At 43.9% G+C, this 14,677-nt stretch overlaps 1 protein-coding gene across 1 annotated transcript in view; it reads right to left on the bottom strand.

Moving 5' to 3' along the window:
• PKD1 (polycystin 1, transient receptor potential channel interacting) overlaps nt 1-14,677 on the bottom strand; it is a 128,889-nt gene that overhangs the window by 82,052 nt on the left and 32,160 nt on the right. The window contains exons 2-5 of the mRNA XM_088152401.1: nt 9,965-10,036; nt 5,195-5,266; nt 3,834-4,003; nt 2,124-2,792 (exon numbers count right to left, since the gene is read on the bottom strand). Of these exons, the coding sequence (XP_088008527.1) occupies nt 2,124-2,792; nt 3,834-4,003; nt 5,195-5,266; nt 9,965-10,036 (983 nt within the window). The remainder of the gene's footprint in view (nt 1-2,123; nt 2,793-3,833; nt 4,004-5,194; nt 5,267-9,964; nt 10,037-14,677) is intronic.

The raw sequence follows: 14,677 nt of genomic DNA, 5'->3' as shown, positions 1-14,677 counted from the left end.
GCAATGCACCAAGCTCTTTTTTCATAAGCCCAGTTTTTAAGCTGTACAAGAGATACGACAGGCCCCTAGCCATCATTGTCCCAGAACACTTCACATTGGTAGAGTAAAATGCAAAAATTCTGAGCCTACAAACCGAAAAGAGCTGCACACTGTAACTCTAATTATGCTCATGCTACCTGGTTTTGGGCTCATTCACACACCCTCTTTGCCCCAGCTCTGAGATGGCTTGCTTATTGTTGTAGATGACAAGTCCTCACAACAGAGCCTCCATCTCAGGGCTGGTCTGCTGCTGCTGAAGGTGGAAATCAGACCAAAGCAATCCAGCAAAATGCTGTTAAGACTTTCCAGGGCTTGGTAGCTTTAAACTAAAAGTTTTCTCTTGTAGCCTAAGATATTCTTACTGCTTTCTATTGATTGTGGAAGGGGAATTAGAGAGAAAGTCACTTTCTATCTTTCAGGCTCACTTCTGTTCCTGAAGGTCATCCTTCTCTAACCATGAGAAGAATTTCAAGAAGAATTCTCCAACTGTGGAGTCCTTGGGGTTCTCTGAGCTTGGTTGTTTTCTTGCAAACATTTCATTACCCGGCTAGGTAACATCTTCAGTGCTAGAATGGAGTGGGGTTTGCTCTCTGTTTATATACAGAGATTTTAATGCAACGCTTAGGACTTCCACACATACAACCAAAAGTATGGATCCGGTATGTAGATGACACCTTTGTTATAATAAAAAAGGAACAACTAGAGAAGACACATGAAACTATCAACAACATCTTCAAAGGAATAAAATCCACCAGAGAGGAAGAAAACAACAACACGCCACCCTTCCTGAATATCCTCATCAGCAGAGGAAACAGCAAACTGAAAACTCAAGTCTATCAGAAAACAACCCACACTAAGCAAGTGCTCCATGATCGAAGCAACAACCCCACCTCCCACAAGAAGAGCCGTGTAAGAACATTATTCAAACGAGCGCAAACGCACCGCAGCAACCCAGAACAGCAGAAAAAGGAAACAGACCACCTATATAACACCTTCCAACAAAATGGATATCCACGCAACTTTTATCAAAAAGTGCCTGACCATTCAACGTACTACAACATAACCAACACAAGCTATGAAAAGGATAACACTGCCATACATCAGAAACATCTCAGAAACAACCAACAGACTATTACAACCATGTGGCATCTCTGTAGCACACACACCAACTAAAGCCCTCCAAAACATAGCCCAAGAAGGAAAAACAGGAGTCATCTACAACATACAGCGTAAGGACTGTACCAACCACTATGCAGGACAGACAGGCAGAAGCCTAGCAGAGCGCATCCATGAACACCAACTAGCAGTCAGAAGACACGATGAAAACTCCTTAATCTCACAACACATAGACAGACATAATCACAGTTTCAACTGGGAAACTGTCAGCATCTTAGACCAAGCTAAATCCAAAAATGTGAGGGAATTCCTGGAAGCTTGGTATTCAGACAAGGTAACCATCAACAGGCACACAGAGAAACAACATCTACACACTACTCAAAAGAGGCAATAAAAAAGAAACAAAAGACCAGAACTTCTCCTCACCAGCAACCATCACCCAGATAAGCAGAGATTAACACCAAGATTATCACCAGGCATACAATCAAGCAGCAAACAATACCCTAACCAAGGAACTACCAGGAGAAGAAAAAAATAAAAGTAAACCTCCACCACCCCAACACTGGCAGGGCAAGCCACTATATATAAACAGAGAGCAAACCCCATTCCATTCTAGCACTGAAGATGTTACCTAGCCAGGTAATGAAATGTTTGCAAGGAAACAGCCAAGCTCAGAGAACCCCAAGGACTCCACAGTTCAACCCTGAGCTACACATATTCACTTCTATTAGACTTCTCCAAGAATCATGGTGGGTGGGGATGAGTCATTTTGTAGTCTACCCTTCTGGAGGCTCCAAGCTGGGAAGGCTGGCTTACAGCAATGCCTCCACCAGCTGGCATTGATGGGAAACGGCCCCAAGGGGGAGATTCAGAGGGAAGAGAAACATTGGTGGCAGAATCCTTCATTCAGATTAGCTCAAAATGAAGACATTTAGTGCCCATTCCCAGCTTCATCCTGGATCACTCACCTTTTCCAGGCTCTTGGTCCTGGGCAGCAATGCTATAGGCCACTGAGAGGCCGGTTCCTCCACGATTCCTTATATGTAACTGTAAACTTTCACTGGTCTTCACCAAAGGGGGACACTGAAGCTCCATCTCCTCTGGGGAGGCCAGCACCTCAATTTCGGTCTGCGCTGAGATAAACCGGCTGCCGACAAAAATGGTAGCTGTGACGCTGAAGAGTCCCGGCAATGAGTACACCTGAAGAATGGCAGTCTTGGTGGTATTGAAAAGCCCGGTTTCATCCCCAAAGTCCCACTGAATTGTGCCCACAGCAACTGGAAGGTGGAGAACAAAAGCCACCTCTTGGTAGACACTGCAAGGTGTCCCAGGGCCCACCAAGGACACAGGCAGCACAGCTGAAAAGACCCTGGAAACCAATGTTGGGCCGCCACAGAGGGGTCCGGCCAGTGGCTTGGCGCAGAAGGGTAAACAGCCAGAGGAAGCGTTTGGCTCCAGAGCAAAGCCACAAAAGCAGTCCGCTTCCTCACTAAAGCCCCCGTAGTCTTGCCCATCAGCATAGCAGAGTGCGCTGCACATCTCCTCTGTCAGGTTCTGTGGCAAACGGGATGTGAATCGTATGACAGAATCAGCTCCGCCTGTGCTGTTGTCCGGCAGGCAGGCAATATAATCGGCTCCTAGAAGGAGAAGCAACAGAAGCACAGCTGGTTCAGCCAGCCAGCCAGCCCACCACATCCCATCTTACCCCGTGGGGATGCTCACTAGAGCCAGGCCACAAGCCCCATTACTCTGGGCCATGGATCCTGAAAGAGGATCCCACTGGGGTGAGGTGGAGGGAGGTACCCTAGGGAGGTACCCTTTGATGAAGAACCGTCAGCCCCACTAGGTAGACCAGATCAGGAAACCAACTCCACAGGAAGGCTAAAACTACTTTTATTGAGACTGGCTATAACAACACAACCTTGCAAGTCTGATTGTGTTATTGTGTTACTGTGATTCAAGTCTGCCCCCTCCTCCCTGTTCTTATACTCAGATTGGTATAATCTGAGTATAAGAATCAGGTTGGTATCTGCCTGAACCGCTTCCAAATGTTACCTCGTTGTTCTGGACTTAAAAAATGTTTCAGCCTCCTTTGCGTAGGTAATAATTCTTGTACTTTCTGTCCAGGTCATCTTCCACACTCTCTACAAGAACCTGCTGCATTTGCAGTATGTAGTTGGGCCAAGCTAGACCCACCAAGCAGACCAGACCAGGATCTGGGGATGGAAGTGGTCAGTTTGGAGAGCCCAACGAGACCAACTGGGAAAGCACTGAATACCCACTAATGTGAGACAGATAGGCAGGGCTCACACAATACATGAAACTTGGTGAATTAAACCATATGATGTCCTGATGCTTTTCCTGAAAACAGCCTAAATATCCCTCTCACATTTACATAACACCAGATTTAGTTAGACTTGTTTTTCCTTCTTTTTCTCCTATCTCCTCTTTTAATTTCCTTGCCTCACTGCTTCTTTTTCTTCATGCTTTGCACAACATTATCCCGAAAAAAAACAGAATACTGGACATAGATGTATATTTATACAAAATGGTGGCTTGTACAAAACTGGGCCCCCGTTCTACTATGAGCAATTGTTGTTGGATGACTGCTGTGCTTTGCTCTTCAGTGTTTCATTCCCCACTGCTGACCCAGAGGCACACATCCTTCTCTGCCTTACCACAAGTAATGTCACCGAAGGAGACATTGAAAAGCGGAAGGTCGGCCAATTCCGGAGGCTGAGCACACCGCGTCTCAGACAGACGGGACACTTTCACATTTCTCTCTTCAACCCAACGGGGGAGCCAGGCGAGGTTGCAATCACAAAAAAATGGATTCCCACTTAAGTCTCTGAAAGACATGGGGGAAACAGGGTGATAACAAAAACCAGCCTCTTCTCATTCTACGATAACAACTAAAACAGTAAGTGGAAGGATGCTGGGGAAAAAGCAGAGGAGTTTTTCCGTCCTGGCCTGCATTTTGTATTCAAGGCATGCTGTAGTACAACCCTAGCCAAGGGAAAAAAGTCAACATCTTGGCCTTAGCACAACTGAATTTAGACAACTGTGGCTTATTCAACAAAGCATGGTTAAAAAAACCAATGTGTGACTCCAGCCAGTGCATGAAATCATTTAACTGCCTAGAGTTCATGAGGAGTGAGAGAGGAGATAAATTGCTTAAATAAATGTTACCCAAAATATGCTGATGGCTGTCAACTCAGATGGCTTAAAAGGGGGTGAAACCAATTTGCAGTGGTTAGGAGATTTCCTCAAGAATGTGATGCAATCCTACGCAGAGAATCTGCCAAGGAACAATGGCAGAAGATGGCCATGGTCTTCAGGTCTGGTTTGTGGCTTTCTCAAAGGCATCTTCTTGGCCATTGTATGCAACAGGAGACCTTCCTTTGGCCTGATCCTGCTAACTCTTGCTTATTTATGTCCATACATTTTTTTGTCAGCCTTAATTTAAATCAGTACTTGATAGGTACTTGGCTAGATTAGAAATTAAAAGAAATCTTGGAAGAAGGCAATGGCAGACCATTTCCATAATATTGGATGTGTTCATGTCGACACCAGGAGACAAACTGGATTCAAAGGAGACTTTACTTGATATTTTGACAGAGATAGAGGTTATACTCAGACTAATCCCCTTTAGAATAAGTGGGGGATCAAAGCTAGACATGATGAAAAACGTATTAACAGAAATGTTATCCATCTGATACGTTTATGTAATGGCAAGCATAAATTAAGCCTTCCATGTCAAGCTATGATGAAATTCATCCCCTAAAGGAAAAGGATAATCGACACTGTTGTGGTCCTGATGAAAATCCCCCCCTCCACCACAATTTTTAACAAGATATTTAAAATAACATTGGCCTAAATAAGTTGCATACATCTAATTCAATCCTTCCCACCAAAGCAGGTAAAAATGGATGCAGCAAAAAACTAATTAAGCAGCTTAGGATTTTAGAATCCTAAGACCACATCGCAGGGGAACAAGAACATTCTTGAAAATACAAGAAAGTTCAACATATTGACTTACATTTCAGTTAAATTAAATAAATTATCAAATATTCCATCTTCTATCGAAGAAATCCTGTTGTTACTTAAATCTCTGCAATCAGAAAAAGACAAAAAAAGGCATGAGTACAAATGTACACACTCTTTCCTCTCTCCTGCCACCACCTAAATGTCAGGTACAGATAATTTTTCATTGGAAAAGGGCTAGAATAGCAGTTAAAGATCACCAGGCAGAAGAAGACTGTACTGTTATGGATCTCAAAGAAAGACTGTGAGGTTGTATGTCCCAGGAATGACAGCTGCGCAAGGTCCTAAGCTGAACTGGCACTACAGCAGTGCATGGGAGGGCTCTTCCTCCCCACACCATTTACTTACAACCCCCCACCAGCACCCAATCCTGGTTCTCACGATTCTGTGGCATCTTTCATTTCAGCTTAGCGTGTTCCTACTCTCCCCTCAACAACCTTTTTAAAGGAAGCTTTATCATTTAGCGTTTTGTAGTTTACTCACTAAACCAAGATTAAAACAAGCTAAGGGTTAGCATGAAGTCTGAATCTACTCTGCTTCTTTTGAAGGGCTGGTGTACACTACAAGGAGCACCTTTAAGCACAAAGAGCAGGTGGGGAGAATTTTTCAGCAGGAAACCATCCAAACCAGGGCTGATTTAGCCCAAGTCCCTGCTCAGCTGCCTTGTGGGAAAAGGAAGCATAACCACGGTCTGCTTTTCAAAAAGCAAGTTTAACATAAAGAGTCTGTTAATGGGGTGTCTGCAGTGGCCAGGGCAGTGAAAAAATGACATCTGTGACTATTCAAATGAAGCCCTGCCCCTTTTTTATGCATTGTGGACACAACACTCACTGAAAAAGGGCTTCAAATGCCCAGTCATGGGCACTATCTTGACTGTTTTGATCCCCCTGCAGATGCCCCTGGTCTGTTAGATCTTAAATTCCACTGCTCCCATGCACAGGGGAACTTCCTGTGGAACAACAGCCTTGGCTCACACTTGCCTTCCACCCAGAGAAGGAATCCATTCATGCTGTTGTCTTAAGTCAACATTTCCCAATGAAAAGAGCCAACTGCTTTAGACCAGGCATGGCCTTCCCATTTATCCACCTCTCCGTTCTGGCAGAGAGAAGCAACTGAACCTTCAGGGGCATCCAACCCTCTTGCCCTCTCAACTATTTAGGCCTAAGACGCCATCTAAAATGGTGCCCCCGTTCCTTTACAAGATGTTGTTTATGACTCACTGAATTCACAATTCAAAAGCCAGCTGATTTGAGAGTCAAAGGAACAGGAGAATTTAAACCACCTCCTGAGAGGTCCCAAAACACAGCCGTGTCCTGCCAAATTCAACTTGGACCATACTGTTGTCAGAAGCCACTCCATGGCTTCGCTGGACAGGAAAAAATGTTTTCTCATGGTCCAGCAGCATGGAAGGAATAAGAAGCCCAGCTAAAATGGCAACCCCAGGTTCTCAGAGTTACAGAATGGGAGGAAATGAAAGCAGTTGGCCTCCATGACAGGAATGTCAGTTCTCCTCAGGAAAAACATAAGGAAGGAAGGAGGCTTTTCAGATCTTAGGAACAAGGCAGCCAGAAGAAGATTAACTTGGGCTGGGGAATTTATTCAATCCAAGGAGAGAATGCAGTGACAGAAAATAAGGATTGCCCAAGAAGTAACTCTCATGATTAAAAGCCATTTCTGACAGATGGACACAGGGCATCCACGTATAGTAAGACACGCTGCCCTGCTAAGCCTTTGACAGATGCAACATCTCAAAATGATTTCTGGCCCAAGATGTTTCTGTTGCATTCAATTTTGAAGCAGCAGAAGATGCCTTGTGGTCTATGGGGAGGGAGCCTTCATATCTGACTAAAGCAAGGGTCGTAGGAATGGACTATCCCTATTTTCTTTTTCAAAAGGCGTTTATTGCCTTCTGCTTCAAAATAGTGTGAAACAGCATCACTGAGAATGGGACAAAATTCCAAGAGACCATAAAAATGACTGTCTGGACCACTTCTTTTCCTACAAGGATCTCAGATTTGTAGAAGAAAATGCAAACAAAATAGGAATCTAGGCTTTCAAAGGCAGGGATTCTTTGTGGCCTTCCAAGCTTTACATACGTAAATAGGAGCACAGCAGTATATTTATCCTATTTAAACAAAGGACCACATTTGGCCCACTTTTACCCCACACAATCATATACGTAGGGTTGCCCTTGAAGACCACTCAGAAACTACAGCTAGTCCAGAATGCGGTGGCCCAAGAAGATATGGGTGCACCTCAGTTCACCTGGGTGCCACCTCTGCTCCGTGAGCTGCACTGGTTGCCAGTTGGGGTTGGTGGTCACCCATAAAGTCCTTCAGGACTCAGGGCCTGGTTATCTGCAAGACAGCATCCTTCCAGGCACGTCTGCCCATCCTATGAGATCAAGGGCAGCAGGCATGCTCCAGGCCCCATCATTCAAATTACGATGTCTTGTGGGATCTCAGAGACATGCTTTTCTGTGGCCACCCCTGCCCTATCGAACAGCCCCCTCCCCAGGTCTGCACAACTCCAAGCCTGTTGTTGTTTAGGAAAGTCCTTAAAATGGGGTTCTTCCAAGAAACCCTGGAGTAGGGCACTTGATAGAGGGACTTTATTCCTTGGCTCTTGGTGTTTCTTTCCCTGGTACAATGGAATAGTTTTTGGAGTTACAATATTACTGTTTTCTACTTGTTTAATTAAGTTGTATGTTGCCTAGAGTTGCTTGGATGATTGAGGTAACTTATATATCGAATTGCTGCTGCTGCTGCTGCTGCTGCTGCTGCTGCTGCTGCTGCTGTTACCGCTAAAGGCTCAGCTGTTGCTGGAAGACAGAATCTGGGTTTGGAAACAGGGTGGTTCCACAGTAGGCATTTTACCCTGACACCCCAAATTTTGGTCATATTTCTTTTTTACAGGGCATTCACATTATGGCCTAACACAGCACTGAGCATAAATTGGCTTGTTTGTCTCTTGGTTGTTGTTTTTAGCTGGCCTTTAATAACATTTTTTACTTGTTTGTTTGCTTTTGGCTTAGCCTGATGTGTGAACCCACCTATTGTGACTTAATGGATTGTGTAGACCAAGCCACTATGGTTTGTTCAACAAGTCATGGTTTAAAATTGTCACTTAGCATTATTTCCTAACCTGGCTTCCATCATCACCGAATCATCTTTTTCTTGTGTCTTGTTCACACATTCATGGTCTTATTTTTTCCATCTTTTCTAAGCACAAGTGCCTTTTTAAATTCTCCATCAAATTAGGCGAAAGTTTTTTCCAAATTTCTCAAAGGCCAGAAGCTCCTCTTAGCAGTGACTGCTAATGGGAAGGCTTTTCCCACATTTGCCTTTGGGATAGCAAAAGAGGTCAGGGAGCTGGAGCTCTGTGGACAGGACACTCCCACCACCCCTTGGCCACCTATCATTATGTAAGTGCAAGAGCGCATTAGTAAGCGCATTACATAAGCGCAATTCTCCCTGCACAAGCATTTCTCCAAAATTCCCTTCTTCTTAGAAAGACATTTCAAAAGCCTGTGTCATCAAATGGAAGGAGTACCAGTAGGGAAAATGATGGTAGAATTCTCTGCCTGACTCTAGTGTGTGCTAACATTCTACAAAGTCATTCCCAACATCCTCTCCAACGTGTTTTACTAAAGACAGATGCTAAAAATCAGGAACATGGCAAATCTGGAGCATATGGGCTATTTTTGGAGCCCCAAGAAGGACCCATGTAACACCATTGCTCCACGAGCTGCATTGGGTACCAGTTTGCTTCCGGGTCCAATTCAAGGTGTTGGTTATCACCTTTAAAGCCCTACATGGCATGGGACCAGGTTACCTAAGGGACCGCCTCTTCCCCATGACTTCAACCCATCCCACCCAATCACACAGAGAGGGCATGCTTCGGATCCCCTCGGTAAAAGAGCTTCAATTAGCGAAGTCCAGAAGACAGGCCTTCTCGGCTGTGGCCCCCACCCTTTGGAATATCCTGCCCCTGGAGTTGAGATTGGCCCCTTCACTCCTGGCCTTCTGGAGGGCTTTGAAGACCTGGCTCTGCCATCTGGCCTGGGGTGGGGAGGGAAGACATCAAGTGTGGGGATGACTAGCCCCTTAGAGGCCTGTTGTCTGCAGCTCTGGAAACCATCTTGGACTTTTTCTTTTTTGGTAATGCTGTGTATAGTTTTTATGCTTTCTGTAATTTTATATATATTTATTGTATTAATGGATTATGTGAGCCGCCCAGAGTCCCCCATAAGGGGGAGATGGGCAGAGATAAATCTAATAAATAAATAAATAAATAAGGGATTCTATTAAAAACAGGCTGTAGTGGTGTAACTAATGCATAAAACACTCAGCACTTTGAACAGGTGTACAAAGGTACATAATCAGGAGGTGGTGAGTGCAAGCCAGTTGGGTGACTTTGGGCCAGTCTCTCCCTCTCAGCCCAACCTACCTCACAGGGTTGTTGTTGGGAGAAAAGAGGAGGCATGTTCACCGCCTTGAGTTATATATATAAAAAAGGCAGGATAAAATCATCATCATAATCCACCATACGGATCCCTTGCCTGCATCCTCTTTTCATCTCTAGAGATCTTATCAGCCACTGCCTCCATTCAAGCCTTTCAGCAGAAATTAAGGACTAGAAGCTTCTTCACTTAAAACTCAGGCTGAGATCCTCTGAGATACTGAGCACAAGGTAAACTTTCATCTTCACCAGAATCGGGGAACACGCACAGTGCTGCATAAACAAAAGATGTAAAGGTACTTACAGCTTTGCCAGGAAGGTCAAACGTATAAACACTTCAGCATTTAAGGTGCCGATCTTGTTACTGGAAAGATCCCTAGAGAGAAAATGAGTGAGATTAAGCTTGTTATCATCCACAATCCTGCTTATCTCTAGACTCACAACCAGGGGCTTGAAAACATGGATTTGCTCAGCCAAAGAGGACACATTTCAGCTACCGATTACTCCGTGTCCCTCTAACCCTGGGTTATCCGTGGAGAGAAAGGAGGCCACGTACTCACAAAAAGAGCCCAGGATATTTCAGTGATAAAATGAATTCAGGAGGGATAAATATAATGGGTGAGCGCCAAACAACAGTTATTTGAGGCATGGGGTGGAAAATTGCACAAAAAGTCATCTTTTAAAACCATTTCTTAAAACAAAATAAATCCCACTCACTTTAAAAGTACTTGTAGGACTTGGACAGACCAGCTATAAATATGAGAGCGGTGCCTTTCTGTGTTAAAAAGGAAGAATGCAAAGCAAGCGATTCACTGTTCCTGCATTAGCAGCAGCTTTGGTTGTTTTTCCTCCCCCCGTTGCTTCAGCAGGCCCAGGAAAAGGGCCCTTCTTTGTGGTGATGGTTTATTCTCAAACAGGTTTTAAGGACTAGGCTATTTCAGTTTGCTTTTTAATTGTAGCTGGCTTATAGCTCCTACTTTGTGCTTTTAATTGTCCTAGATATTTATCAGACAGACAGACAGACAGACAAAAGCTGGTATCATAATACTATTTTAGTTAATGGCATTTATACATACATATATGAATGTATACATATACATATACATTCACATATAGTTCATATTATACTATATAGGCTTTAAGCAAAGATTAATTATAAGTTTAATTAACATTCAGTTTGGTAGCTAAAACAATTTGTGTTAAATCCTCAATTGGCTGAACCACAGTCAGTTCCCCAAACAATCCTCATTTCTCATTTCTGAAAACAGTTATGTAAAAAAGTAATATTCTTCTCCCACTGAAGCCAACTTAAAACTTTAGGACAAATGAGATTTGTCAAATAGAAAAGGGGTTTTTTTTGCCCTTTTTTTTTTTTTTGCTGAAGAATTTTTGCAAGAAAATTGTGGCATATTTAAGAGATGTAAATGTTGGAGCCTTTTCTGAAAAGTGAGTATTTTGCTATATTTATCTTGGTTTTTTTGTTTGCCTCCAGACGAAACGGAACCAGCATATACACTTTGCAAAACATTTCATGAGCACAGGAGCAAAGACGTCTGCAGAAAAATCATGCTCTCCCGTATGGTGGGCGGAAAACTCTTGGACTTAAGCCCCCCAGAAGGCGCCCGGTTCATTTCCCTTTACTCCCACTCCCACAGCGAAGGATCAAGAACAGCCAATTTGCTCGGAGGGACCAATACCACAGAAATGCCACTCCAGACACGCTGGCTGCTCTCCTCTCACTACGGCCTCGGTGTTCTTCTACCTCTGGCTACGTTTTCCTTGGCTCTGGCATATGTACAGCTAGCCCCACGCCGCGAGGAAGGGGTTTCCATCTCCTGCCCCAAAGGAGGGAGAGCTTCCTTGATGTGACATCATCCTGCTGCATCGTTCTGCCTGTCGGATGGCAGCCTGGGTCTTCTTAAAGCTCCAGTCCAATGGGCACCCAGGCTGTTATCCCACAGCTCAAGAGTAAAATGCAGACAGTAAAGGATGCAAAGGAAAACATCAAGGTGCTGGAAAGGTTTGATTCAGGGGCATCTGCAAGGGAGGGGGTCAAAAAGGTCATGATGGTTGCCATTTTTTAGGTGCATGGTGGTATACATAAAGGGGGGTGCTTCAATTACACGGCTGCCGCTGTCATTTTGTTTTTACACACACACACAAATCCACACACACACATACACTACAAATACCCCTGGTTTTATTGTTTTTGGATTAGCAACTTGTGTGAAGCCAGGTACTCTTGTTTATAAACCATGGCTTATGTTTAAGTGTTTTATGTGAACTAATTGTGGCCTGTTTTTCAAAACAGCTTAATGTGAAGTATGAACCCCCTCCGCACATTTGTGCCCATGTGTTTGGAGCATCTTTGGAGAAAAACCTAGCTGAGCCACAACTGTCTAGGTTCACACACCACCCTGGGCCCCAAAGCCTAATTTACAAAGGCCACAATGGAGTTCATCAAACTTATTAAGCCAAAACCATCAGCGGATTCAGTGCAATCTGTGAACTCAGGCACAGCGTCTCTCCCGTACATCTGAGAGGCAGTTCAGGACTCTGGGTCAATGTGGCTGTCCCTTTCCCAAGCTGTTTCCCCCAGGGGGCTGGGGACTGCAACCAATCTGTCCCCACCCAATGTGTTTCTCGGTACGGCATCCGCAGCAGGGCGTGCCCACTGGCAAATGCGACCCATCCAGGCCACTCGATAACTTTTCCGGCTGGATCATGAAATCATAAAGTACATCTAAAGCACAGTATCAGTTTGAGGCAGGAGGGTGGGCCAAAATAATTATTAGACAATATCTATTTCTAGCAATGTTTGAATTAGTTTTACCAAAAAAAAAAACTTTCAAACATTATGGTCAACATTTTTGGAGTTGTTCTGCTTAAAAGATCTTCTTTGGGCCCTTTTTCTTTGTTGCTCTGCTTACTCATTTTGTGGGTGTGTTGCTCCTTTAATGCTGCTGTATGCATTTCTACTTTTTAAAATTGGTTTGCATGCTAATTTTGAGAACTTCTTGCTTCTCTACCCCTTCCTGAAGGAGGGTCCTAACACCCTCTTGGTTGCCATTTTTGCCGGTCCTAGTAAAAGCTTGCTTAGGAGAGCAACTTCCTCCCCGTGAAAGTCGCCACCAGCTGCAAATTATGGCGCTTAGGTGCCAAGAATGAAACAGGGGAAACTGACGCCCTCTCCCACAGAGCATCTGGAGTCCCTTGAAGAGTGGACAGGGCTGAGACAGACATAAACGTAACCCTTAACAAGAGGACAGAACAAAGCATGGCAGGGGCAATGTGCTGTGTGCAAGGACCATCCTCAGAGGCTACATTCACCATGCATGACTCTCCTTCAGTGCAGTACAAGGGGTACTGCTGTGATATGTCCAAGGAGCACATTAAACAGCCAGTGTTCTCCTGCCAAGTGTGATGTCATGTTCCCATGATGTCATCTGCAGAGAAAAAAAGTGGGTAGACCGGAGTTGCCATGGACTCTCGCTCTCCCAATGTTTTTGATGTGTGGCCTGCAACCAGAGCTTTAATGGGGAAAGCATCTGTTCAGATCGAGACTGCAGTGAGTCACAGTTTTGCAAGGAGTGAGATTGTAGCAGGCCAGTGACACAGAAAGTGATTCAGGGGTTAATTCAAGGCCATTATTCTGAATCAACCATCTCAGATTTTCTCTCGAAGTCTGGAACGTCCAGGCGACAAAGCTGCCAGAGGGACCCCTTGTCCTGTGCCAATCCTTCGCTATCTGGTCCAGCCGCCAATCCATTTCTGAGCCCACTCAGGGCTGATTTTGGCCATTAGGAGCCTCTCCTCCTGGTTTTACCTGTCCAGCCCCCCTCCCCACCCCTTTATTCAGTGCAAAAGAGTGGCCTAAGAGGTATCTGCTTGACTGTCTTTCTGGCAGAGAGAAGACTTTTTCATTTGGGAGTTATCTGAATATTGTTTTATGACTGATTTTGTTGTAACTTTATCCACCTGGATTATATTATAATAAATCTACACCACCCAGTAACATAAATATAATAGCTAACCTGAACAATCTCGAATTTTACAGCCTATCCTCCACCCAGATATTCAGCTGGGATATGCTGAAATCCCAGTCTTGACAAATTTTTCAATATGACATTGTTTCAGTACCCTAAATGTTTTTTTTTAATGTCATGCTCCTGAAGCCAGCTTCTTCTATGTTTTTAAGCACTCCTCTGTCTTTGGATCATGTCTACATTAAAATTATACACAAAGTAAGGGACTATAACCAATGAATCAAATGTTGCACGGACAGGGGTGTCCAAAAGGGAATCAGAAAGTGAAGAGGGTAACCAGAGCAACGCAATCAAAACTCTGCTCCTTTTCACATGGTTAAGCAAACTCTCAATCAATGGATAACTGAACACAGACTTTCATATACAATAAGCTTTGATTTTGTCATAAATAATTTTTGCAATGAACCTTAATTTTTTTCTCTTAAAACATTTTCTCTTAATTAGTAATCTATTCCCATTTCTTAACTTCTTAGTTTGCCAAAAACAGCAACCAGAATTTGCTTTTTATCTCATTTTCATGATCCAATGTCAGGGCAATTAAAATGAGTACTAGAACAGACAGGATACATTTACTGAATGAATAATAACGTTTGCAATTTTCAGCATTTTCTGATGTAAAGTGAAGACGAAATCAACACAAAATAACCCGATTTTCATCAATATAAATTATGGCAATTTTAGAGGAATGCAATATTATAACAAATTCTGTTCTCTCAAAGTTGCAATATTTCTCCTGGCCAGGTTGTCTGCTGCTTGTTCAATCCTGCAGAAAAAGCCGGTTTGCAAGTAGGCGGCTTGCAAGCAGGAGAGTTTATTAGGCTGTTGCTATGGCAAATGCATCCAAATCACAAGTGCAGAAGCCGCAAAGCAACTGTGTCTGCCTTACAAGGTTGCCGACTCTCCTTCTCATCTACTACTCTTCCCAGGAAATGGGGTCTCTTGTGGAATTAAGGCAAGCAAGCAAAGAAAAT

Source organism: Python bivittatus, unplaced genomic scaffold (assembly GCF_059951505.1).
Source record: "Python bivittatus isolate LINGU-HERP-01145 unplaced genomic scaffold, Pbiv_v1 ctg000030_np1212, whole genome shotgun sequence".
Classification (NCBI taxonomy): domain Eukaryota; kingdom Metazoa; phylum Chordata; class Lepidosauria; order Squamata; family Pythonidae; genus Python; species Python bivittatus.
Note: the sequence above shows the minus strand (reverse complement) of the source record. Positions and strands in the feature narration are given on the sequence as shown.